The sequence below is a fragment of the Dioscorea cayenensis genome, unplaced genomic scaffold, assembly GCF_009730915.1.
Source record: "Dioscorea cayenensis subsp. rotundata cultivar TDr96_F1 unplaced genomic scaffold, TDr96_F1_v2_PseudoChromosome.rev07_lg8_w22 25.fasta BLBR01000660.1, whole genome shotgun sequence".
Classification (NCBI taxonomy): domain Eukaryota; kingdom Viridiplantae; phylum Streptophyta; class Magnoliopsida; order Dioscoreales; family Dioscoreaceae; genus Dioscorea; species Dioscorea cayenensis.
Genome location: NW_024087051.1, coordinates 80,053 through 106,344, shown reverse-complemented (window position 1 = coordinate 106,344; position 26,292 = coordinate 80,053). Strand labels below are relative to the sequence as shown.

At 39.9% G+C, this 26,292-nt stretch overlaps 3 protein-coding genes across 8 annotated transcripts; 2 read left to right on the top strand and 1 right to left on the bottom strand.

The window, feature by feature from the left end:
- Nucleotides 1-842: 842 nt before the first annotated feature.
- LOC120254846 (thylakoid ADP,ATP carrier protein, chloroplastic-like) lies at nt 843-5,035 on the top strand. 2 transcript variants are annotated; one of them, XM_039262855.1, is made up of 10 exons: nt 843-1,229; nt 1,391-1,438; nt 2,072-2,134; nt 2,223-2,279; nt 2,412-2,495; nt 2,626-2,694; nt 2,767-2,879; nt 2,971-3,140; nt 4,276-4,354; nt 4,921-5,035. In XM_039262855.1, the coding sequence occupies exons 1-10, from the start codon at nt 885-887 to the stop codon at nt 4,937-4,939; spliced, it is 1,047 nt and encodes a 348-aa protein (XP_039118789.1). In that variant the 5' UTR covers nt 843-884; the 3' UTR covers nt 4,940-5,035. The 2 variants fall into 2 exon arrangements, with proteins under 2 accessions (XP_039118789.1, XP_039118788.1); XM_039262854.1 differs by lacking the exon at nt 4,921-5,035 and adding an exon at nt 4,531-4,891 and having other exon boundaries at nt 844-1,229.
- Nucleotides 5,036-7,999: 2,964 nt separating this feature from the next.
- On the top strand, nt 8,000-11,307 carry LOC120254855 (cis-prenyltransferase 4, chloroplastic-like). 3 transcript variants are annotated; one of them, XM_039262868.1, is made up of 6 exons: nt 8,000-8,499; nt 8,622-8,689; nt 9,869-10,323; nt 10,477-10,570; nt 10,712-10,780; nt 10,935-11,307. In XM_039262868.1, the coding sequence occupies exons 1-3, from the start codon at nt 8,038-8,040 to the stop codon at nt 10,317-10,319; spliced, it is 981 nt and encodes a 326-aa protein (XP_039118802.1). In that variant the 5' UTR covers nt 8,000-8,037; the 3' UTR covers nt 10,320-10,323; nt 10,477-10,570; nt 10,712-10,780; nt 10,935-11,307. The 3 variants fall into 3 exon arrangements, with proteins under 3 accessions (XP_039118802.1, XP_039118803.1, XP_039118804.1); XM_039262869.1 differs by having other exon boundaries at nt 10,477-10,626; XM_039262870.1 differs by lacking the exon at nt 10,477-10,570.
- A 1,394-nt stretch (nt 11,308-12,701) lies between these two features.
- Nucleotides 12,702-25,184, bottom strand: LOC120254849 (non-specific phospholipase C1-like). Of its 3 annotated transcripts, XM_039262865.1 has the most exons (6): nt 25,036-25,184; nt 23,460-24,584; nt 22,454-22,630; nt 21,112-21,396; nt 16,265-16,286; nt 12,702-14,238 (listed from the first exon to the last, which is right to left on the bottom strand). In XM_039262865.1, the coding sequence occupies exons 2-6, from the start codon at nt 24,562-24,564 to the stop codon at nt 12,837-12,839; spliced, it is 2,991 nt and encodes a 996-aa protein (XP_039118799.1). In that variant the 5' UTR covers nt 24,565-24,584; nt 25,036-25,184; the 3' UTR covers nt 12,702-12,836. The 3 variants fall into 3 exon arrangements, with proteins under 3 accessions (XP_039118799.1, XP_039118797.1, XP_039118798.1); XM_039262864.1 differs by lacking the exons at nt 12,702-14,238; nt 16,265-16,286 and adding an exon at nt 22,120-22,197 and having other exon boundaries at nt 21,265-21,396; nt 25,036-25,177; XM_039262863.1 differs by lacking the exons at nt 12,702-14,238; nt 16,265-16,286; nt 25,036-25,184 and adding an exon at nt 24,774-24,860 and having other exon boundaries at nt 20,958-21,396.
- Between the last annotated feature and the right edge of the window lie 1,108 nt (nt 25,185-26,292).

The following is a 26,292-nucleotide window of genomic DNA, read 5'->3' as shown; positions in this document are numbered from 1 at the left end:
CAAAATAAAGAAGTGAAAGCCTTTCCAATTTCTTATGTCTCTTCAATGGTGGACTGGTTATGTATAATGTGGGAGACGAAGTTTCGATTACACCGACCATTGCCTGCTGTGTGGAAAAACTTAGTATTGAAATCTCCTTCCTTGAGCTAGGTTACCCTTGCGTGTTGACGTCAGTAGACTTCCTCTTCGATTAGGGTGTTGCACAGGGTTTGTCGCAGCTTAGAATCTTTGTTAAGTTTTGACTCTGTGAGGTTGCGTGTCTCCTTTACAACATCTAAGGTTTCAATTTTACAGAGAATGTCAAGTTTATGCAAATATTAAATTTGAGTTTGATTTTTTTAAAAAAACTTTTAATTTGATTCCCATTTTTAATATTCCAAATCAAATTGTATTAAAGTTAACTTTAACTTGAAAAAAAAAAATCAATTGGGATTTCAGTTGCAAGTCATTTTTTCTATCTCCAATTAATTTGCGTTTATTGAGATGGTTTTACACCCCTAATGAAGGTGACGATGCAGAGGAATGAGAAGGATGATTATGTGATCTCAGATTTATTAATTTAATAAATACTATTTATTTAACTATGTACTGTATAAAATTAATATATTCAATATAAAATTCTCAAGTTAAATGCAAAACCTTAATGAACATTTTGCTACTCTCATGGTACGGAAGGGTTTGGTGAAAAATGAAAATCTTTCTTTTGCGGGATGGTAATATACTAATATGGTATATTGGTATTCTTATCCAGCAGAATTCCCTACTATTTTATTTGACAATTCCATGGTCTCGGAGGGGTACACGTACATACTTTCCAACATTTATTATTTATCTCCTCTTGTTTGGGGAAAGGAAAGAAAGGTAATGGTTGGAGAGCCATCACGATGAGAGGGGAGGGCGTGCTGTTGTCGTGGCGGCCCATTCCTGGCCTGTGCGATGACGAGTCGGCGGAAATTTATCGATGGAACAGGGCAAGGAGGAGGAAGACGATAGTTTCTCTTGGAGGAGCGTCATTCTTTGCCTCAGTTTCACTTGCGCCGGCTGGTAACAACAACAGCGATGACAAGATCCAGGAGACGTTCCCCCGGGCGGAGCAGCTCATAAAGCATCCCCTGGCTTTGCTAGCACTGTTCCCCAAGGATCTCGCCCTCTTCTCCGCAGGGGCTATCGCCGGGGCCCTTTCCAAGACCCTCACCGCCCCTCTCGATCGCGTCAAGCTCCTCATGCAGGCATCTTCTCTCTCAATTTCACCGCACAATTTATCATCTCCTGCGCCTCTTGCATATTTGAAGTGTATTAGTAGTACCAATTCATATTCATTCCTGTTGCTTCTCAACTACTGCATTGCTAATTGGACGCAAATAAATTGTCTCCATATTTATGCTTTCAGACTCATGGGTTGCGAGCTAGCGGCAGCAAGGGTATTGGCTTACTCGAGGTCTGACTTGTGGTTCTTTTTGTTTATTTCCTTTCTCCAACACTTTCAATGTTACTCTGATGCATATTCTCCATTCAAGTTTGAATAAAACCCTGAATTGACTGCTTTCTGCAAGCTATCAATCCCTAATCTCAAACTAAAGCATCATGATAAGCTCTTTTTTCCTTTTAGAAGCTGCAACTCCATCTGGAGAATGGAATGGAGGTGCCCTATTATATGCATTGTCATACCATTCACAACATCCTAGAATTAAGAAATTTAGAAAAACAGAACCAAGAATAGCCACTTAACACAATGTTATGGATGTATTTTTAAGTTTTGAGTCTGCTATTTATGAACTTTTAGTTTTTCGTTGCTTCTCCACTGGATGAACTGGACTTTTCTTTCTTAAAAAAAAGAAAAAAATCACTTTTGAAGTCTTCAACTGTTTATTTGAGGAAAAGAACTTCAACTTAACATTTTAATGCTTATTTATGTGATTTAATCTGAATATTTGAATATTTTTCATTTAATTTTGAGAAACTTACTATGGATCAGAATAACTTGATGGTAATTCACCAATAACTTTGAGAATTTTACTATGAATCCGCATAACTTAATGGCATTTCACCAACACTAGTTACATTATATCAGGCCATCACTTTAATACATAAGGAGGAGGGTATCAAAGGGTACTGGAAAGGTAACCTCCCCCAGGTATGTGACATCTTGCCCCTGCAAAGTTGTTTGAACTCTTTATTCCTGAGTGTCTTGGTTACTTAGCATGTGTCTAAATTATTTTCAGGTTATACGCATAATCCCATATAGTGCTGTGCAACTTTTTGCTTATGAAATTTACAAGGTAATGTAGAGATCTAATTGTCTTTTGCATAAAAAAAACAATAAAAAAATAATCCTCCCCTGTTTTGTCAACATTATCTGGTTTTGTGTTGAGTTTATAATCTGAGTTACAATGTTGCTGTTATGCTTTTAGAAAATTCTTAGCAATGAGGATGGTGATCTCTCTGTTATTGGGAGACTTATTGCAGGGGCATGTGCTGGGATGACGTCAACTTTTGTGAGTGATATCTTAGTATTGTCAGTCATTCTCCTGTGCTTCTGTTTACTTTTAAATGTAGGAAGGTTTGGTCATCATGTAGTGAAGCATCTGGAAATAAGCAGAACATATAATTATATTGCCTCTACAGGTGACATATCCTCTGGATGTCCTGAGACTAAGACTAGCTGTTGAACCTGGATGCAGGACTTTGTCTCAGGTGAGAAGCATGATCTACAGTGAGATTTTCTGGTATTGTATATCTCCATATATTTATTCTTTATTTTGTCAGGTTGCATTTAATATGCTCAGGGAAGAAGGAATTGCATCTTTTTATTGTGGTCTTGGACCTTCTCTTATTGGAATTGCACCTTACATCGCTGTGAACTTTTGCATTTTTGATCTGTAAGTTTATTTCTGTCCTGACTTTAGATTTGGACGTAGAGAGTTGGGTGCAATAAGCCATACTTCCAACACATTTGTTGTGATTTGGTAGGATGAAGAAATCATTGCCCGAGAAATACCAAAAGAGGCCAGAGACATCACTTGCTACTGCTCTGGTTTCTGCAACAGTTGCTACGCTTATGTGTTATCCTCTGGACACTGTGAGAAGACAGATGCAAATGAAAGGATCACCATTCAATAGCGTTTTTGATGCGCTTCCAGGTAAATTATGTTGTATATGTTGTCATTTCCTAGATGAAAATCCGAAGTCATTGTAATTTCAAATAATATATGTGGTTTGGCAGATCTTCGTAAACCATATCAAAATATTCTTGACATGAATACAAGGCATCATAAGTGAGGTGGTTCTTATTTTCCCCTTGGAAAAGTGAGAATTCCTCTCTTTAGCTTGAAATTCAATGGCAATCTTGCATCTGAGTGAAAATAATACATCTTAGACTATGATATTTTCCAATTAAAAGTCAAGAATGCACTATCTTTACTGAAGGATTGTTTCAGAAATTAGTATGATCATTAGAATAATTTTTGCATAAACATAAGGATGATGAGTATAAAAATCGCGGAAGTTAGTAAGACGGGCTTGGTTATGAATAAGATGACTAGATAAGTGTGTTTGCTTTTTAAGGGGATTACAGAAGGAAGACTTGGTTTGAGAAGTTAAGACCTTCTTTGGCAATGTTTAGAACTTCGCAACTAACGTGATGAATTGGTAGGATGATGAGATTTCATTTATCAAGCTGGGTGGTTAATAATTATTTTTTAAGAATGCTGATAAAAATTAGATCTTATTTGGAATTGGTTTATTTGAGAAATAATGTTACATACAGTATGCTTCACTAAAAATTTTTATTTTGATGAAATCTATTTGGGGTTGTGATAACGATTGAACACATTTTCGGATACCAAGTCAGAATTCTTAACTTTGAATTTTGGATGAAGATTATGTTACAGAAAAGTAAACAATAGAATACCTTCAGTAATTTCTTAGAGTTGCCTCAGGAGAACTCTCTACAGTCTATGCTTTTGTTATTTCAAGTGGAGTTGTGTTTCTTTTCTCACTCAAACCGCCTATGTCATGCTGTCAATCCGGTTCTGCTTTTTTTTTTTATTAAACATTTTGTATATATCCAACTGGCGATGTTACATTCATTGGCATGTAAGAAGTTTCCTCCACTATTCCTTGTCCTATGGCAACCATATATATATACTAGTAAAGTTTTATGATAGCTTAATGTGGATGACTGAAATTTGCTCGGTTTTGTAAAATACATAATCGGCAGATCAAATTTAATTCCTTCCTTTAGGGCAAATATGACATTTTCATTTGTAAATGCAGGAATCGTGGAGCGGGATGGCTTCCTTGGATTATACAGGGGGTTTGTGCCAAATGCCCTCAAAAGTCTTCCAAGCAGCAGGTGAACCTTCTGATACGCCTCTGGTAGATGTAAATACCTATTGATATCTAGGCAGTTTTGTTTTATCCCACTTATCAATCATGTGCTTCTAATGTTTCACCAAAATCTACTGTCTTTTATTAATGTATTCAGTGTATTATCTCATCAGATTATTAATTTGAATTTTCAATTTACAGTATTAGGTTGACTGCCTTTGATACCGTAAAAGGTTTAATTACTGCTAGCCAGAAAGAACTGGAAAGAATTATGGAGGAGAACCAACTGAGCTAATCTGTTTCTTTTCTTGAAAGCAAATGTTTTATTGATCATGTTTAAAGCAATGTTCCGTCGAGAAACATGGTCTTTTTTGTGGTTGGTGGGATGACTAATATTTGCTGACGTAAGGAGTCCACAAGATTGATTTGGGTGCCCCATTTTTTTTATCCCCAGAATTTCTTGATCTAGTGTACATTTTGGGGAGAGCAGCCTGTTGAAGTTTGAAGAATTTGATTCTTTATTAACTGATCAAAACAAGTTTTTTTTTTTTATTATTTAACAGTATGCATGTGGCATATGGTTTTTGCAAGGTTTGTATTTGAATTCTGAAGCACGGTTTTGTGGGCCTTCAATGCTGCAAAGATGTGTGTACAGGAAGAAGGCGTGGATTAAAAGGTAAATCGAATTTTCTTTTTCTTTTTTTTTTCTTGGTGAATATGTATGCAATCCATTTATGGTTTCTAGTCAATTATAAAAAAAAAATCAACTATGCATAAATAATAATTTTAAAAGATGTTTTCAGTTGTGTTTGAAAAATAAATATGCATAAAAACACAAGAAAGCAGCTCATGTGCTCTATGTCATAGATAACGATTAGAGTATAATAAACATATAATAATGACTTCTTAGGCCCATAATTTTTCTTTGAAAATGGCCCTTTGAATTGCAATGCTGATGCTCCCGGCATTGCAGTCTACTCAGGGATATTCACCCTTGCAACATACTCTAGCATATGAGATGATGTGTATAATCTAAACACCCTTTGGGTTGTAGACCCCATAAAGTTTCTGAGCGTACGAGACTATATCTTTTACTAGCGTCTATTTGGGCAAAATTTTTGCTCTATCATCAACTTTAAACTAGAAAATTCACAAATTTCTGGATTATTAAAAAAAAACATTTTTTTTAAAGGAGAATTATTTTCTCTGAATATGAAAAAACTCAAAAAAAGTTATCTCTCAGCAAACTCTGATCACCTTAATTCATCTAAAATTTAATTTTAATCTTAAAATATTTACCATCTAAAGAAATTATTATCTTTGTTAATAAGGTATGCATTTATAATAAAAATTATATTGATATATATCCCGTGTTTTTTGTTTTACACAGATCCCGCGTTTTGCCAAGATCATTTATTTATTTATTTATCTATTTCATAATATATATATATATATATATATATATATATATTATTACATAAAACAACCCCAACATATTGTCCCTCCCTTTTGTCTCCATTATAGCGTATGCAAAGAACATCCAAGCATGTTTCGACTCTCGAAATGAAGCATGCCTTATGTTTAGGGTGCACTACGATCCAGATCAGTGGAGTTCAGTTTTTTTTTTAGGAAAACCCTCATGGTTTTTCAGTTTTGTACATAGGTTTATTTTTCCGTTTTTAAGCTATATGATTTTTTCAACTAACTAAAAATAAAGTATTAACTTACCGGAGTAAAATAGTCATTTTATTTAAAAGCCATCTTATTTGGCATAATATATATATATATATATATATATTTAAATTTATTAATTTTTTTTAAATTTTAATAAAAAAACTTAAATTTAAAAAAAAATTCATGCTGAAAATCATATGTTTCTTAATGTCATGTGGTGTCTTTTTTTTTTTATAAAAAATTGACTATTTACCCCCCTATGAACTAACACTATTAAAAACTTGTCAACAATTTTTCTTTTTTTACAAGCTATAGAAACAATATTGTTTAAAAACAAAATATATATATTGCAAAACTGGTCAACTAAAAGGTTTTTTTTTTAAATAATAGCAAACAATTAATAATAATATCTAAAGGAGATGACTAAGGGCATCAAATGACAATGAGCCACATCCTGGGACATTAATTAATTAAAAGAGGCCATAAGATTTTACATAAATATTTTGTATATTTATGTATTTATAAAAAATGGATATCTCACCCATTTTATCAAACTTTATGTAAAATTCATATATTATTGTTCATATGTCTTTTTGGACCACAACTCGAGATAAATTTTATTTAAAACAAATAAAGAAATAAAATTATGGAGCTCATGCTTGTGATTTTTTTATTTCGAGGCAGAATACATTCAAAATAAATTGTTTTTTAACAAATTATCAAAAATTAAGTAGCAAGGTAAATATCTCAATACCCAATTCAATTAAACCAAGTAAAAATACTTGTCTTTATTTCACTGTATTAGTTTATTTCATTATAGCTTCAAAATGTGCCCCCATTGACTTTAATTCAGTAAAATAACTGATGACTTTGAAGTGCCCAGAATTTTTTTATTTATTTATTTCACAATCGTAAAAAATTAAAATATTAATAAGATTCTATAACAAACTATACTAGATAAAAATATTCATGACTAATAATTTTTAAGTATTTTTTTTATAAAAATGAATAAACTGCTAATTTATTGAAAATATCTAAATTATTATTTTTTTATCATTCCACATTCTAATTTATTGAAAATATCTAAATTATTATTTTTTTTATCATTCCACATTTTAAATTATCAATTTATTTAATAAATTTATACGATATAAGCTTAGAATTATACAGCATCTAATTTTATAAAAGAATACATAATTTTTTTTAGCATTATTATTAGAAATATAATTATTGTTTACACGGAAATTTTTTTTATTCTTATACGTACACAGTAGCACAAATATAAATAACTACAATGAAGTTCTATTTTTAATTCAAAGAAAAATAAAAATTATTCATTCATCTGATCGAAAACCTTGAGAGGGTCATCCATATTTTACAAAAATAAGAAAATCTTTGAGGAGCTCAGTAAGATGGATTGCCTTTTTAGCTCTTCATTTATCCTACAAAGTGATATATTTATATGTATATATATTCATTCCCCCTGCCTGATAAAAAAAAACTTGAATTTTCCACGCATAGATTATCCATATGTTACATATATATATATATATATATATATATATATATGAGGAGCTCAATAAGATGGAATGTCCTTTTAGCGTATTCATTTATCCTACAAAGTGATCCATCATGCCACAAATGTCTTATCATTTTATATGGAATCCATTTCTGTAGTGACAAGTCTGTGTACAAATACAAATAACTACAGTGAAATATACTTTAAAATTCATCTAAAAATAATAACCTCCAGGAAAAAAAAAAGAGAGGCCGATATTATGAAAGGTCATTTTAGCGTCCTCACTCATGCAAACAAAGGTCGAATACGAACCAATACAAGTGTATGGTCAGTTTAAATGTAATTAAATTCCACAGTGACAAGTACATTTGTTCATTTGTGCGTTCAAATTATTTTTAAAGTGGGCTTGGGTCTGGGTCTGGGTCGTGTCCGGCGTGGTGTAGTTGGGTTTTCTTCCATCAAACGCGCATCGTGTGCTGCTGCGCCTGAGCCCAAGGGGCGAGGAGTCTGAGCAAATGGCCATGCCTTCGAGCGGCTGTTTGTTCTTCTCATCATCTCCTGCCACCCTACTCCTCCGTCCGGCCCTTCCTCGTCTGTCGCTTCCAACTCGTCGCCCACCTCGCCCTCGACAGCACATCAGTCTCCACCGCCGCGCTACCCATCAAGGGAAGCCTCCGGGCACCAACCCGGCGGCCGCGTCCTCACAATCATCTCCCGCAACGCATGAAACCTTAACAGATGAGTTGAAATGGGAAGAGGCGCTGCCGTCATGCTTGCTGAGGGAGTCGCTGCCAAGGCACGTGGCCATCATCATGGATGGCAATTCCCGGTGGGCCCGAGACAAGGGTTTGCCCGTCTCCGCTGGCCACGAGGCCGGGTACAGGTCCCTCAAGGAGATCATCAGGCTTTCTTGCCTTTGGGGCATCCGAGCACTCACCGTCTTTGCCTTCTCCTCCGAGAATTGGTTCCGTCCTAAGGTAGGGTTCAACCTCCTCCCCATCACTTCATCCTTGTCCCAAATTAGAAATTACAAGGCCCTGTTCTGTTTTCATGTTATCTCTACCAACCGACTGACTGACTCACTCTTGCTTCTATGTAGGCCGAGGTCGATTTCCTGATGACCTTATTCCAAGGTGTTCTCACGGAGAACTTTGACATCTTTGTCAGGTATACTTCTCCTCCGCCCCGTTAGTGGCCTCTCACACGGCATGCACTAGTCACCAATCACTTCTCATTATTCACTACTCACTAGCAAGTGAGGTATTTATTCTGTTATAGGTATCAACTACTATCTCTATCTCTATCCCTATCTCTTTCTTATCTTGTTTCTTTTCCGCGTAGAAAGTAGAACAACACGTGAGCTGAGGTGATGAGAAAGAGGATCGTGAGATTCAGTTTGGCTGAACAATAAAACAAAACTTGGAGATCCTCTTGCTGTAATATAATGTTAAAATTCTTAGCTCATAATTTCTCCCATTTACAACGTACATCTTTTTCCTGATCCAGTTTGAATTTTGAACATGGTGATCCAATTCATGTCCACTGCTAAACATGCTCTACATTGTTCAGGAAGATAATCGGTGTCAGACACTAGTAAAAAGGGCACTAGTGATTCCTCAAAATTTTAATCTTTTCCCTTAATAAATTTCAGATTTTTAGCAGGTGCCATTTTGTGGATTCACAAAGGCATTAAATTGATCTTGTCGAGTTGGATATTTAATTACTATAATAATTCTTAGAAAATCAAGATTTCTCTTCCTTTTTCTTAAGGGCACCATTTAGAAGGCTTACTTTCTTTGCTATGAACTTTTAAAATTGAAGCTTTCATTTTGTACTTGGTCATGGTGGCAATATCTAAAATGGAAATTGTATTTTGTTACTTGTAAGTATGTTTTAATATATCCAGCAAATTAGTCCATGTTACTGCTTTCAATCAAGAAGACTTTCTTCTATGGACAATGAAGATTCTGTAATTCATGTCCGTTACCCAGATGAAAAGAGCCTTGTTTTGCAATTGATATTGGGGCTGGAGTTGGACTCTCCTTGTCATGAAAATTGCATTTATTTAAACAAACCAATGGTCACTGGTGTAAAGCTGTACTTGATGAGTTTTGGTTTCGTATTCATGCCATTGCTTTGTCTCTGTTGTCAGCATGATTTTTTTCGGGCACAGAGACGGTTCCATTGAACAAGCGGAATGTAATCTTTTCTTTTTCTTTTTGAAACATGCTTTTTATACCAAAAAGGGTCATGCATTTTTGTGTTTTTAGTCAATAACAAAAGTTAATTGTTTGTTTCCAGTTATTTTTAATAGACTAATGTAGACCTCTCTTATCATGATCACAGGGAAGGCATTAAAGTTCGAATAATTGGTGACTCCGCAAAACTTCCAAAACCTTTACAGCAGCTTGCAAAGGAAATACAGGATGTTACTGTGAACAAGACTAGGTTTGAATTGATTGTTGCAGTCAGCTACAGTGGAAGACAAGACATAGTACTAGCTTGCCAAAAGATTGCTCAGAAGGTAAAGGATAGGCTACTTGAACCTGATGAAATCACGGAATCATTGTTTGCACAGGAATTAGAAACAAACCATTCCCAAGATTTTCCCTACCCAGACTTGCTTATTCGAACTAGTGGTGAGCTGAGATTGAGTAACTTCTTGCTGTGGCAATCAGCATACTCGGAACTTTACTTTACAAAGTCTAATTGGCCTGATTTTGGGGAGGCTGACTATATTGAGGCCTTACAATCTTTCCAGAGAAGGCAGAGGCGCTTTGGTCAACGAATATCGTAGAATGGTATGACATTAGAGTTTCTCTATAAAAGTGTGGATTCTTAACATTTATGAATGGCAATGCAACATCAATGAAATTCTAGAAATGTGTTACTCTATAACAACTTTGGAAAAATATACTAGAAATAATATGTCCACTAATTTCATGATTTTGCAGACGCCTCCAGTGATGTCATTTTCAGCAAGTAAATTTATATGCTCTAGTATGTTGCCAAAGGTCTCTTTTGGCCTACTTAATGGAGAAGCTCAGTGTAAGATTTGGATGTTATTTGGGTTTAATTCATCAAAAAGGCTTGCAGCTGTAAATGTATTCTCGGCTTATCCATGAAGTTCTACATGCTGAATTACTTATGGCACCAAGTTCTGTTGTAACTAACTGCTTTGGTGTGTAGGTGCATGCATGCTAGTCATCCAGCCTTCTTTTGGGTGCTTCTGGTTCTGGAGACTACTGATGCATGCAGGTGCATCACTTTCCAATCCTTCTTATTTAGGTGTCTATGAATTTGCTTTCAGTTTTTAAAATATTCTACTGCTTTCATTGCGAATAGAGTCTTTTCTCACATTTGCCTATGCCTATCGGAGATTTTAAATCTTCTACCTCTATTTCGTTGGCAGGTCTAGTGGATTTGATGAAGAATACACAAGTTGGAGAATGTGTAGAAGTCTATATTGCCGCATCACCCAATTTGGTGTCATCTTATTTCCTAATTTAGCTTTAAGCATATCATACGTTCTATTTAGCAGCATACTAATATGTAATCACATTCTCAAGTGGCAAACTATGACACATTGTTGTCATGATAAGTGTTATGTAAGGAGATGGGTTAATTGGTTGACTTGTGTTGAAGTGTTACAGATGCTTCACCCAGTGTCTGGTACACCAAGTTACCCTTCATTGTTAGCAGCCGTGACCTTGAGAACGTCTTTATACAATGTGGGCTTGTTTTATTTGTTAAATTGATAGTCTCTGTTGTTGGTTTACCTTCTTTATTAATGTATTAATTTTAATTTAAGGGGCCGTTTGGTTCGCGGTAATGTAGAAAGATTATCACGTGTTACGTGGTAATCTGAAAATATTATCATGTTTGACATTGCACCGGTGGTAATGTGAATGGTAATATCACATTACCAACTTATAAATATTACCAAGAAAGTGGTAATCCTATTACCACCAAATTTGGTGTCTATCTTGGATTACCATGGTAATCTTATAACTTTTTATATTTTAACAAATTGATTACCATAACAATCAAACACGGTAATGAACTATTCCCGGCAATAAGAGTTCCCAACCAAACATGGTTATATTAAATTACCGCAGTATTCCCAACCATATAACATTCCAACTCATATTACCATGGTAATCTCGTTATGTGGTAATATGTCATTACCACGAACCAAACCCCTTAGAGTAATGATATTTTTATCGAATAGATTTTTCGAATAGGTTTTCGGAATGACGTGGATGTCAAGTTGGCATCCATATCAGTATCCACGTCATTCTTGTTTTATTTTTTTTTTTAGAAAAATTTAATTTCACTTTATTATCTAAATCCTAAATTTAAGCATTTAATCGTTAAAGATAAACATGTAAATGATAAACCAAAAGCCTCTCCCTAAACCCTAAATTAGGGTTTGTGATTTCTTGTTTAGGGTATAGAATTTAGGGTTTAGGGTTCAGTATTTATTATTTAGGGCTTAAATTTTTAGATTTTTAGGGCATAGATTTTGTAGTATTTGGGTTTATGATTTTAGATATAGTTTTATAATTTTTTTAAAATTTTAAATATTTAAAAATTTTTAAGGTTGAAATTTGAAGTTTATATTAAAAAATGATGACAAGTTTCATTCGGGAAACTTATTCGGTAAATCTATACAGTAAAAATAGCATCGCTTTTCATTTAAACTAGACTCAGATCATATTGGGAAGTTCACCAATCTTAAAATAATTAGTGTAACCACCTGTGTTTCATTTTAAACCAACGTTTTCATTTGCTTTTCGTGGGGCTTTTAGATCTTTTAACCTCCAAGCTGATGGTAATGGTGAGCTGAAACCTGAACGTTTCTCATGAACCAGGTAAGATCTCCATTGTGAGGTCGTTAATAAGGCATCTTGAGAAGTTGGATAGGTTGTTAGTGAGAACCAGTCAAACATCTGATTATATAAGTTTAGTGTTTTCGAATTGAACTTTTAATCCAAACCAAACATCCATCAGGAAAAATTAGTGAGGAAGCCGGATGACTCATTTCTACCGAATGATGTCATAAATAAATAAATATATATAAAAACAAATTTGGTTCTACCGGTCCTACAGGGAGTCCGGTTTTAAAAACAATGAGAGATGAATTTTGAGATGAATTTTAAAAACAATGAGATGAATATGACAAAGAAAATACGATTTTCATGATTAAAAATGAAAAAAAATCAATGACAATATGATTCCATTCGATGCCTCGGCGTTGAATAGGCAGATAGCAGGGAGGGCAGGTAGAGGCAGAGAACAAGGGCTTTGTCTTTCAGGAGCGAGCCTCGTCTTGGATCCTCAGATACTCTCCGTAGAACCGTGGATGGTTGTCGTCAGCATATGCATAACCACCATGACGGGAGACGTCGAGACCCGCCAGCTCCTCGTCCACGGATATCCTGAGCAGGCGTAGCTTACTCAAGACTAAGAAAAGCAAGGCCATGGTGATGCTGACCCACCCTAGGATCGCCAGGAGCTCTACAACCTGGGCTCCCAGCAGGCCCCATCCACCTCCCATCAAGAGCCCGAAGGGACGTCTCAACCCAACCTCACCCGAGTTGTACACCTGGACCACCAACTCCTCCTTGGCGAACAGCCCCGTGAAGAGGAGCCCCCATGCGCCGCAGCCTCCATGCAACTGAGCTGCTTCCAGTGGGTCATCGAATCTGAGCTTCAAGGCCAATGCATTAAGCCCGATGAGGACCCACGCCGAGACGAAACCGCAGATCAGGGCGGCCCACGGCTCCACAACAGAGCAGCCCGAAGTTATGGCCACGAAGCCTCCCAGAAGCCCATTGCACACGTCCAGTGCGTCCCAGTGGCCGACCAGCAACCGACGACCGAAGAGGGTGACGAGGCCGGCGGTGGAGCCGGCAAGTGCCGTAGTGACGGCAGTGCGGCCGACCCCGGTCCAGTTGCCCTGGTAGGGGGCATCTGGGTAAGGGACGAGGATCTTATTGAAAGAGCCGGGGTTGAAACCAAACCAGCCGAACCACAGCAAGAAGGTGCCGAGGACGACTAGTGTGGCGTTGTGCCCGCGCATCGCAACAGGCTTCCCAAACGCGTCGAACCGGCCCACTCTCGGGCCCTCTATAATCGCCCCCCAGAGTCCTGCGACGCCCCCCACCATGTGCACCACTCCGCTCCCGGCGAAGTCGATGGCTCCAGCTCCGAACAGCAAACCGCTGGACCCACTGTAGTTGGGGCTGAGCCACCCAGTCGGCGACCACACCCAGTGAGCCACCACCGGATACACGAATCCAGTGAGGAGGAATGAGAAGACTAGATAGGCGCCAAACTGGGTGCGCTCGGCTATGGACCCACTTGTTATACCGGCCACAGCAATGGCGAAGGCCCATTCGTACAGGAAGTAGGAGTAGTCGTAGCTTTCGTTAGGGATGCCTTTGAGTGCAAATAGAGAAGTTCCGATGAAAGGATTGGTGCCAGAGCCAAAGGCAAAGGCGAAGCCAAACAGGTAGTAGGAGACCGTGCCTACGACAGCATCCACGACATTAGTGAGCATGATGTTCATGGCGTTCTTGGCCCGGACTGAACCAGCACAGAGCATGGCGAAGCCGAGCTGCATTAGGAAGACAAGATATGATGAGAAGAGAAGGTAAATGGCATTCACTGATTCAACCACGCTGGCCTCCAAGGCCTCTGCCATATTCATGCTTTTTTGTTGAGAGAGAGAGAGAGAGAGAGAGAGAGAGAGAGAGAGATTTGGAGGAGCGGCGAGCTGAATGGCAATTGTAGACAAGTAGATAGATATCTTGTAGAGGAGAAAAAATGAACCCGGGCACTTCATGGGTGGTTGAAACTTGAAAGGAGGGGTTGGGTTTGGGCCCTCACCGAACGGCATATCTGCATTTCGCAAATGTATGATGGAGAATCGGAGACGTACATGCACGGAAATACACACGTGTCCTTCTCAATTAAGGGTAAGATTCCCAAGTGGAAACACACTTCTCTTTTCAATTCCATCGCTGAGGCAGTGAACGCCAAGATGTTCAAAACGCTTTATTGGATCCGCCGAACAAGAAACAGCAGAATGATACCGTCTCCAGGCTTTACTTGTCATGCCCAATTCATCTACACCATCAAATATAACAAATCATAAGCACATTCCAATGGAAATTTCAAATGCTTACCCAAAAAAAATAACTACATTACACCCAACTGATGCAATCTGTTCCCCTTGGGCTGCAATAACTAAGCTTTCTCGGTTTTTTTTTAAGCACAGCAGAAGTTAAAATGAGAAGTTTGATGAAGAACAAAGATCATCGAGCCAGCGCGGGCAATCGTGGCCCTGGGCAAAGAGGGATAAATGAGGATTTAGGCTGCCGAAGTGGGCAAGGCTGTTAGCAATACAGTTGATGTCGCGATGGATGTGCTCCCAAGAGAAATTAGGCCACTGGCATGAGATACTTTTGATAGAAAGAACAATATCAGAGGATCGCCATGCAGTCACATTGTTCAAATCATTAATCAGATCGATCGCGCATCTGGAATCAGAGAAAAGCTTGCTGGGAGACCAGGCATTCAGGCGACATTGCTCTAAGGCAAGAAGGATGGCACGGAGCTTGGCGTCAAGAGAGGAACCGCAAGAATCACCAGCAGCTCCTGCAAGCAGAATGGCATTACGATTAGTAGTGATGAAGAATCCGAAGCCAGCCTTACTTGACAGAAGATCCCACGCCGCAACCGAGTACACCACGATTGATAAGTGGGGAGATTGTAGACTCATAGAAGTGTTCCTGTAGAAAAGACCATGCACAGAAAAATAAGCTTGGATGCCCGCCCAAGCTATGGCAGGGATCTGATTGAAATTAGGCAGGGTTTGACGAAAGATTTTATGGCATCTCGCAGTCCAAATGTGCCCGGCAAAAGAGGCAATAAGGGCCTTGGTGAAATCACAGCTAAAAGCACAGATGAATTTGCAAGTAAGCCAAGTGCCATTGCTAAAATGGGTGTGGAAAGAATGATCCAAGCCCAACCAATTGAAAGTGATATCCCAACAAATTTCACACAACGACAATGCTAGAGAAGGTGCTCAGTCGACTCAGGAAAGAGGGCACAAAAATGGCAAAAGGTAGCATGCCCGATGTTAATATTATAGAGATAATTTCCGGTTGGGAGCTTACCATGAGCCAATTTCCAAACAAAAGTCTTAATGCGAGGAGGGATATTGAGTTTCCAAATGAAACTCCAACCATTCCATACATCAAAATTAAGATTTTCAGAATTAAGATGATCATAAATAGCAGCCACAGTAGAGGCCAAGGAGGTGATGGGGCGCCAAACCCATTCACTCTTGGACTCATTATCGAAAACAGTATTATTAAATACGACATGACTCAAGTCGTCCCCAAACAGAGCAGAACACACACGAATATTGAGATCACCGTTAAGCACAAAGGAGTTAATAACGATGTCATCAATTAGGTTCATATTTATAAAAGTTGGCTTACGGCTCAGGGGAAGATCAAGAAGCCAAGGATCCTCCCAAACATTGGAAAGGGTGGGATTGCAAACAGCCATAAGAAGATTGGGCCTGATAATTTTCGCGTTTTTAATGATGTCTTTATGAAAACAGGAAGCATTAGTATGAAAAACATCACCCCAAATATTCCAATTGTCATACTTGTGAAGAAAAATAGAGACCCAAAGTTTGTCCTCCTTGTTAATAATCGAAAACACATGTTTGGCAAGAAGAGCAATCCTGGCATTTCTAAGGTTGCGAAGGCCAAGACCCCCTCAGGTTTAAATAAAGTAACTGTTAGCCAACCAATAGAATGGAAACCGGCATCCCTGCCATGCCTACCCCAAAGGAAATTGCGCGCAAGCTTAGAGATGGAGTCCAAGACAGAGTTAGGGAGATAGAAGATGCACATAAGGTACACTGGAAGAGAGAAGATACAGGAGTTAAGAAGAACAACTCTACCAGCTTGGGAAATAAGTGAGTGGTTCCATGCCCCAATTGAGGAGGCAGTTCTATTAATCAGAGAATTAAAGTGGTTAGTTGGAATGCGGGAGGGAGAGATAGGAGCGCCCAGGTAAGTAAAAGGAAAGCTACCAAGATTAATGCCAATAATGGAAGCTAGAGACTTGGAAACTCATTTGCTAAACCAACTAGGAAGGTAAATGGCAGATTTTCTGAGGTTGGGTTTTTGACCTAAAATGTTGGCATACAAATTGAGACAGAATAAAACATTCCTAACAGATTATCTAGAAGCCTTGGTAATAAGAATAAGGTCATCAGCGAACATGAGATGATTAAAGTTTCTAGGAAGATTGGAGTCAAAGCCAGACAAAAAAATGATATGAAGGACATGGTTGAGAATAGCAGAGAGATTTTGAGTAACCAGCAAAAAGATTAAAGGGGAGATGGGGTCATCCTGCCTCACTCCCCTGGTACTCAAGAACCAACGACTGGGTTTACCATTGATGAGAAGTGAGAAAGAGGCTGAAGAAAGACATGATTCAATCCATCTAATCCAAGTATCAGGAAAACACATCCTGTGGAGGGTTGCAAGAATCGTTTTCCATTCAACAGTGTCAAAAGCCTTCTCAATATCTACTTTGATTAACATCCAAGAGGGGGGGTAAGTTTTATCAGTTTTCATAGAATGGGCAATCTCACGAACCGCAAGGATATTATCAAAAGTAGACCTACCCGTCAGAAAGCCAGATTGCTCAGGGCCGATTAAATTAGGGAGCACAAGTTTAAGTCTTTCAGCCAGGATTTTAGAGATAAGTTTATAGCAAACATTACAGAGAGAGATAGGCCGAAAATCAAAAACTTTTTGAGGCTGGTCTATCTTAGGGATAAGAACAATGTAGGTTTTTCCCCAAGAATTGGGCATACTGGCCGTAGTAAAGAAGTGATTAATAACATTAAACAAGTGATCACCCAGAATGCTCCTGTAAAAGAGATAAAATTCAACATTAAAGCCATCCGGACCTGGTGATTTTCCACGCGGTATGGACCTAATGGCTCGGAGCACCTTCCCCTTGGTGACAAGCTTGATTAGATTGTCCTTGTCATTGGACGCTAGTGTGGGAAAATCATCAGGAAGGGAATAGTAAAGGTGATCCAGAGAGGCAGAGGACAAAGAGGCCCAAATATTATGATAAAACGACAAGAATTCATTATCAATATCGTCAGTAGTAGTAAGGACAATATCTGAGTTATTGCGAAGAGAGTGGATCCGAGATTTAACCTGGCGGGCTTTGGCAGTACGATGAAAGAAAACAGAATTGGTGTCCCCATGATTTAGCCACTGCAAGTGTGCACGTTGGGCCCAAAAGACAGAGCTTTGATGCAAGAGGGTAGAATGTCTATTACGCAGAGAGCGGTGCCAAACTTGATGCCAGGGATCAGGCGATAGAGCCTCAAGCTCCTCCATACGCCTAATCTCGGCCTCCAGATTGGAAATTTCTCTATCAATCAGATGAATACCTGCAGCTCTCCAAGAGATAAGCTTAGATCTGGCTTTGGCGATACAGTGATGAAAGGAGTGCATAGGGGAGGAGCTATTAATAGAGCTAAAAGCATTAGAAACATTAGTATGGAAATTATTATAATCAAACCAAAAGTTATCAAAACGAAAGATTCGATTCTTGGAGGAGATATAAGATTGAGCAGTAAGAAAAATAGGAGAATGATCAGAGCATGAACGCTGGAGGTGCTTAATGATAATGGAGGCGAAGTTTACCACCAAGTCCTGGTTGGCCAAATATCTATCCAGGCGAGCCCAACGACAAGCCATACCCAACTGGTTATTACTCCAGGTGTACCTAGAACCCACAAAGCCAAGATCCACAAGATGGTTATTATTAATAAAATCATTAAAAAAAACTAGATTTAAAAGTATAAGATCGAGAGTTTCCCCCCAAATAATCTTGATCAGAGGTGACTGCATTGAAGTCATTTGCCAGCACCCAGGGAAGGTGGATGGCGGTGATACCAGACAAGGTGTTCCAGAGGAGCTTTTGTTCATTTAAGATTTGAGAGTTATAGATAACCGAAAGGATCCAGGGACCATCCTTAGAGGAAATAACAAGATTGAGGGCCAAGCGAGTTGTAGCGATAGGAGTAACTCTCCCAATGCAGCGAGACCAGAGAGTGATGATTCCCCCAGAAAAACCATGCACGGGGATAGCCGCCCACTCACACTTCCTACCAAATCTGTTACAAAAGCGAAGAGAACGCTCAGTGTCCGCTTTAGTCTCAAGAAGGAAAATAATAGCAGGTTTAAAACAACACATAAAATCTTTAATACGATCAATAGTATGAGAGTTGGAGACCCCCCCGACAATTCCAGGACATGATCTTAATGTTGTTCATCATAAGACACAATAGTGAAAAAGAGAACAATGGAAGGGGTTAGCTAGTGGAAGTGGATCTCCCTTTTTTTGATTGGGACTTGTTTTTGGTGGGAGCGCGCCTAGCCAGGGCCTCCAGTTTGATATCTTTCTGGTAGTGTGCAAGAGGCATATCATCGTCTGGTTCCAAAGGAGAGCCGGAGTCCTCAGATCCCAGCATTGAGCCTGTGTCACCCAAATCTTCCATTTGAAGGTCCGGATTAGAGGGAGGATGAAGAGCAAGCTGATGTTTTCCACCAAGGAGGAGTGGGATTGATCTATGTCTTCATGGCAGACAGAAGATAACAATAAAGGGGGAGAGCATAAGTTGTGACTGGATGGGGCGTGAGTGAGGGCTTGAGGAGACAGAGGGATGGAGGTTCCAACGACAGTGCGATAGAGAGGCATGGGGACAAGCGCAAGGTCAGAGCATGGGGCAATGCTCTTGTCAGGATCTCTCTGGGTCATTGGAAAGGAAGGGATAATGTCAGAAAGTTTCTCGGGACCAAGAGGGATAATGTCATAAAGTTTCTCGGGACCAGGAGGGGAAATAAAACAGCCGCCCTCGGGATGAGAAGAGGTCTCATCATCAACGGTTGGCTCCCTGTGAACGGGTTTGGATGTCTCGAGATGTGGGAATTTAGTAACGCTTGCCAAGTGTACCATTGCATGCGTAGGACCGCGTCGCGAACGACCGCCATGTGTTGGAAAGCGAGAAGACTGTTCAAGATCACGCATCCACGTGTCTGGATCCTGGCCTTCGTTCCCAACGCGTCTGTCCAGACTAGGGTTTCGGGCTTCACCCGGCCATGACCACGGCCCCTGCGGCTTCGTGGTTTTAACCAAGTGCCAAATTCCTGCGAGTCTTCTCCATCGGGATGGAGAGAATTTGGGTCAGGGTTGCCATCCAAGATACCATCCGCCATCCTGTCGTCAGCCTCGCCAGGAACCCGTCTCTGATCATCTACCTCCATCTGCATCTCCGAAGAGGAAGGTGGTGGCTGATGAGCAGAGAACTTGTTCCGGCTGCTGACGAAGGGGCAACTGGACTCCCCGTGGCCAACCCGTCCGCAGCTGTAGCAAAAGACCGGTAATTTTTCATATAAAGCGATAATGAAAACAGAATTATCACCGTAATTCACCCAATTTCCCTTTTGAAAGTGGAGATCAAGGTAAATTTCCACACAGATGCGTGCGTATTTGGATCGCGATAACTTTAGAGTGTGTTCATCGATTTTAAGGACTCTCCCAAAATGAGATGCAATGGTTTCAAGGACATCGCCACTCCACAGCTCCATGGGGACATGGTGTAGTTGTATCCAAACCGCCGCCGACAAGAGTTTTTCGAAGGCTGGTTGGAAGGATTCACGCTATTCAGAAATTTGAAGAATACGCCCATCAATGGTCCAGGGACCCTCCCAAAAGAGTTTGGCCTGCATATCCAGAGATTCACAGCGAATAAAATAGAAACCATTAGGGAGATCAGTGATAGAGAACTTCCCAAGAGAGTTCCAGGCCTCAAAGGGAGCTAGTTTTGCTTGATCCAGAGGGAGTGATTTGCCAAGGAATTTGGCGTAGAGGGTATTCTACATGGACTCTCTAGCGGAGAGCCATTGATCCCGGCCAATAGTGATGCTGTTTTTGACGGAGTTCTTCAGCTGGTCAAAGTGAGCTTTTTGACGGTGGAGTGGGTTCTCAAAAGAGGAAGACGAGGGGCCGACAACTTTAGCCCAGGAGGTTCCTGCAGAGGTTGCAGAGGTGGGATCTGGGGGTTTCAACGGTGGTTTCCGGGGAGGTTTTAGGAGAGGAGAGCTCATGTTGGTCCGGAGTTTTACAACTGCTGCAGCCTTTGGAAAACAAGAAGTTTTGGAATTCAGTCTATTACACGGGTGCATCTGATACCGTTCCAACCATACCTCCACTACGGACAGCATGGATGGCCTACATGTACTAATCGATCAATTCTTCCAAAATCCTTTGAGCTGCTAACAGCTAAGATAAACTATCATAATACCAATCACATTCATCTCATCAGGCCAGCGAATAAGCATACATATATAAGTGATTCAATAATGCTACGTGTCCATAAATATACATGTATCCTTGTACGGTTCATAATTTATATCAATAACTTAGCAGCTAAATTCACCCGCTTTGGTGAAGAGTGGAAGTGGCTCCACTGGTCCTGCTAGTGAGTGCAGGCCTCATGGTCACAATTGCAGACTCATTGGCCCCTGCCCTCAGTGCAGCCCTTCCAGCTTCCAGAAACCTTGCAACTGCATCCTCTGCATATTGATTAGCTTCACCCACAGACATGCCTTTTCCAATCTCTGGATAGGTATTGAGGACGTGGTCACCAACCAGCTGAGATGCAAGCTGGATCAGCTCCATCTGAAATTCTGAAAGTGCAGCATCTTCCTTCGGTCCAAACGGCCTAAGTGACTTGGTAACTTCTGGGAGTTTCTCTGCATATTAGAAAGGTTATTGTCAGTATTCACGTAATATCACAATTCTTGCAAAGGTTACCACAGACCAAAAACTCAAGGTTTTATCTTAGCATCAATTAGGAAGGCCACAAGTAGGTAAAAATGGCCTTTAAATCCTCAAACCATACCTCTACATTCACTTTGGACCTTGAACCAAAACAAGTTCAATTTCTTTCTCGCCCTAAGTAGAAAGTGAAGGGACAGTACCTGAACTATGAAAACATTGAGCAGTTGTGCTGTCCCTATCCAAAACACAAACGTGTACGTGTGCGTGCACGCGCACGCACAGATAATTTCAATCCTAGGACTAAGCGGAGCACATTTTGTTTTTAGGAACATATGAATTCAGATTTAGTTCAAAGAACCAAAACTGCACTTATACCTAGTTAGGTAAATGCACTAAATTTTAGAGTGGGCATGAAAAGGTTTTTGCACTAGAACAATGGCAGAAAGATCAATATCAAAGTTGATCTGGACAAGTACAAATATTCAATGATCCAAGATGCTGAGAATTCAACCCGACTAACACCACATAACAACACATTCCTCACTGTGAAAGTATGATCAGGGATTTGATTTCCAAAGGAGAACTTCAAGCTATTACATTCACTTGTGTCACGCAAGACAGTGGAAGGCACAGTTTAAACAAAAAAAGTCCCCAGACCTGCAGAAACCACCCAAATCCACCACAACTATTCTTACATGTTCCATGATAATCTGGTGTTGTGATAAGACACTCTCCACTACCACATCCGCTCTTTGTCTCAATGAATCTGTGGTCTATTCACATAAAATAAAAAATAATTGCAAATTCAGATGGACATCAATGCCCTCACAAGAACAATGGTGAACATCAAGAAAAATGATAAAATCCTGAAAAGGACATTTAGGCAGCTTAGGTGACAATCTAAGAGGCCACTTAAGGAAAGGCAATATTTTTCTCAAAACAGTAAAGGAAGAAAGAAAGAAAAGATCATGATAACAAGAAATTAACATTTATTAATGTAATAGATAATCTTGCATATGAATATCATACCAGGACAATCAGTTCGAGGACTCTTGCGGATGGAGAAGTAGCTCTCAAAGGTACCCGCCCATGCATCCCTCTTAGTCAGAAAATTTGAATTAAGGTTGAACAATTTCTTTATTGTTGCAGGAATAGATGAATGCTCAAAATGAGAATATGGAGTAGGCCCATTAGGCTCATGGATCACTGCAATCCAAGAAAAGGAATAAGGTCAGTAATATTGCTCTTGCAGGATTCACCTAGCAGAAATTTAGTATCACAGCGATTAACATTGAAGCTTCCTGGGCATATCTGAAACTTTTCAAATGTCCAATGAAGAAGTGGACAAGGGCAAGATGGTTAGCAGTTATAAAGGTTATACCTCTTTGAAGTGATGGATTCTTTCTTGTTAGATAATAAAACATGCTCACAATCAAATAGCTACATTTTTTAAGGAAGAAATGGCATAAATTTAAACATTTCAAAATGCATAAATAATCGCCAATCACAAATGGAACAAAACTAACGACTCTCCTCCCATATTTATAGGAATATACAAACTATAGGTCATCCATGAATCTAACCATGAAACCAATTTTGTATGTTTGCCCTTTTGCTTTTGTTTATCATTCCATGTTAATGTGGCCTGACATAAACAGAGGTAGACAATACTTTGCTTCAAGCTCATCCCGGGTATGGCAAATGAGTAGAAAGCATTAGAGATATCTAACAAAAAATCTAGAAGAACAGAAGCACTACTATATATATATATATATATAAACAACGCCAAAATTGCACAGACGTTAGAGATGCAGAAAACACAAGGAACAAGCAAATAGACAAGCAGAATTCATAAAGCCTCAGCAAGAATGTCTGTGATAAAACTGAACAAGATACTCTCACACAAAGAAGAGGGAAAGCGTATATAATGAGAAAAAGGGTTCAAATCAGACAACGCTCTTCATAAGGTAGTAATATACAAATGAAACCTCAGGCAAGACGACAGAAAAGAAAAGAGGGTGAGAGGTTCACTGACCTGTGGCCTTGTCGATCCAGGGGGAGACTAGGATGGTGGGGACTCTGACGCCCAACCTGTCAAACTTGAAGAAGAAGGGGTCTGGGCCAATGATGCCGTCCGGATTGGGCACATTGAAGACGGGCGTGGGGACATGATCATAGAAGCCGCCATGCTCATCGTAGGTGATGAGAAGCGCGGTCTCGTTCCACTGCGGGCTGGACCGGAGCGTCTCGTACACCTCCTTCACAAACCTCTGGCCACGAGCGACGTCGTGCGACGGGTGGTCATCGTTGGCCGGGAAGAGCTCCACGTCCATGTAGCGCTGCTCAATGACAACGTAATTGGGGAGTTTGCCCCACTTGGCGTGAAGCTTGAAGGTGAGCTTGTAGTTGTGGAACTTGGTAATGTGCTTCAACTTCCGGAGGCTCTTAAAGAAGAGCGTCGCCGGGATATTCTGATAGTAGATCCCGAAGCTGAGGCCGGACTCATCCAGCGAGTCGAAGATGGTCTTCTGTGGGAAGCCGTGGATGAGGTCCTTTCGCACATTGCTGGAGGCCCCATGGGATGTGGCCGAATGGACATAGAACCGGTTGGGTTGGGTGGAGGTGGGCACTGAGGCGAACCATCTGTCGAACACCGCGAACTCGTTGACCAGGGCCGTGTAGACGGGGACGGAGTCGGGGGTGAAGCCACTCATGACGGTGCGGGCCATGCCCTCCCCCATGGACTCGGCCTGCTGGGCGAAGCCGTTCATGGGGGCGGGGTCGGCGGAGGTGTCTTCCGACCCGAAGATCTGCTCACGGATGGCTTGGAAGGAGTGGCCTGGATCGGAGTCGATGAAGACGGCATCATCGGAGACGAAGACCTCGGGAGAGGAGGGATCCGAGGTGGACAGGCGGTTGGACTCGTGGCCAGTGAGGCCATCGATGTCGGGGCGGGAAGATTTGAGCCAGCCGAGTATGTGGTCAAAGGACCGATTCTCCATCACCAGAATCACAACCGTCTTGATGGGACCATCGGGCTTCTTCTTCTTCTTCCGACCAAATTCGAGGCAGTGGGCCGATGAGACCAGGAGGGTCATCAAGAAGATGGACGTCAGGACACGCCTCCGCTGGGATTCCATTCCTAATTAATACCTTTTACCTGGGTGTAGAGGAATATGAATGAATAGCGAGATAGAAAGAGGAACGGGATAGGGCTAGGCTAGCTATTGTGAAATTGCGAGCTGCGAACGAATTAATCCATAAATAAAATCTCAAATTTAAGAAGCACAACACTATATCATAATATCAAGCAAGCAAAAGCAAAGGAGAGAAAAAAAAAAGGAAGAACCCGGGGCGGTTAGCAGCTCGGCAGCAGCTCGAGCTTTCCTGCTTTGCTTTGTATTCCTCCTAAGGCACTTTCCCTTTTTATGTCTTATTGCGTGTATATGACTATTATATCATCATCATATTATTGTATGTGTATGTGTTTCTGTGGTGTCAGTTTATACATGGCATTTATATGCTAAAAGCGCTATGCTATGTTTCATTGGGTCATGAGACATGTTGATGATTGATCGGCTCAGGCTGGGAACCGGGGGAAGAAAACGCACCTGGTTGCTAACCGACGCTCAACCCTGGACGCTGGGCTTCCTGGAGGGAGAAGGCAGGCTGCGTCAAGCAAGCACTCTGCGGAATTTATTTTAGTTTTTTAATTGTACATTGACTGTGTATGGAAAACATGATAATGAATAAATAATGACCAGATATTTATTCTTTGTTGTTGGTGGGTGAGGTTATAAATAATAATCAAACATATAACATAAATAATATAAAACGTATGAATCCTGCCAAACCTGAATGGTAACTTGAGCAGCTACCCAAACCAACCTGTGCAGGACCACTGACTTCTCTATTACCATTCATTATCGTCTAGTCATTATATTCATTGTTGCGGGTCTTACTTGATATGTGGATTCCTACTTCTCTTTACCTGGCCGATCAGACCACCACGAGTCATTTTGTGTTTCTTATTTCTTCACAATCGCTTTGACCAATAAGATCCAAGAGGAGGAGGAACTTCAACTTTATCTATTAAATATATGGATTGTTCAGGGGCATATTCCATTGTTGATTCTCAGATTCCAACTCGAGAAGAGTTCAACTCTGACTAATCCAAAGATTCAAGCTGCATAAATTACTAGGCTCCAGCCCAGCCTGAAAGTGAAACCCAGAGAAGGTTTTTCTGCCGTACGTCTATAACAATAGATACAATATAAAAATGAAATATTCAAGTAACGGAACTATTGCCTAGCAATTATCATTGAGTTGAAAATGAAATAGATGATGAGTTATCAATGCATAATGGTGGGTAAATTTTTTTTGGTAGTCACTAAAAACTTTTGCTATTTTCACTTTTGATCATTTGATTTCGATTTATGTCATTAGATCACTCAACTTTAATTTGATTTCAACTCGGTAATAAATCGACGATTTCAACCCTCCGATTGATTACATGATCGTCTAAAAATCTAAGTCGATCCTCCTATCGACACGTTATTAAGTCTATTAGAGATGTCCCACGTCATCTGAAAAAGATCCACATCATTCGTTTTAGAGGGTTGAAATATCTTAATTTACTACGAGTCGAAATGAAATTAAAGTTGGTGACCAAAATCGATACAAATGAAGTTCAGTGATCAAAGTGAAAATGAAATTTAAAGTTTAGTGACTTACTAAAAAAATTCTACTCACATAATTGAATTTGAGAATAAGCGTAGGGCTCAAGCATTATTTTTTTATTTTTTTAATTTTTTTGATAAAAAAATTAATAAACCACAAATTTATTGAGCTCTGCATTATTGTCTTGT

Excerpts from the sequence above, each read along its gene's own strand:
- LOC120254855 (XM_039262870.1), top strand. The coding sequence starts at position 8,038 with ATGGCCATGCCTTCGAGCGGCTGTTTGTTCTTCTCATCATCTCCTGCC. Across the intron at positions 8,500-8,621 it reads AGAATTGGTTCCGTCCTAAG|GCCGAGGTCGATTTCCTGAT; the intron begins GTAGGGTTCAAC and ends GCTTCTATGTAG. Across the intron at positions 8,690-9,868 it reads AACTTTGACATCTTTGTCAG|GGAAGGCATTAAAGTTCGAA; the intron begins GTATACTTCTCC and ends TCATGATCACAG.
- LOC120254849 (XM_039262865.1), bottom strand. The coding sequence starts at position 24,564 with ATGGAATCCCAGCGGAGGCGTGTCCTGACGTCCATCTTCTTGATGACC. Across the intron at positions 21,397-22,453 it reads TCCTCGAACTGATTGTCCTG|AGAAACTCCCAGAAGTTACC; the intron begins GTATGATATTCA and ends TCTAATATGCAG. Across the intron at positions 14,239-16,264 it reads TTGCTCTTCTTGCCAAACAT|CATGAATATGGCAGAGGCCT; the intron begins GTGTTTTCGATT and ends TCAACAAAAAAG.
- LOC120254846 (XM_039262854.1), top strand. The coding sequence starts at position 885 with ATGAGAGGGGAGGGCGTGCTGTTGTCGTGGCGGCCCATTCCTGGCCTG. Across the intron at positions 1,439-2,071 it reads AGGGTATTGGCTTACTCGAG|GCCATCACTTTAATACATAA; the intron begins GTCTGACTTGTG and ends ACATTATATCAG. Across the intron at positions 2,280-2,411 it reads TTGCTTATGAAATTTACAAG|AAAATTCTTAGCAATGAGGA; the intron begins GTAATGTAGAGA and ends TTATGCTTTTAG.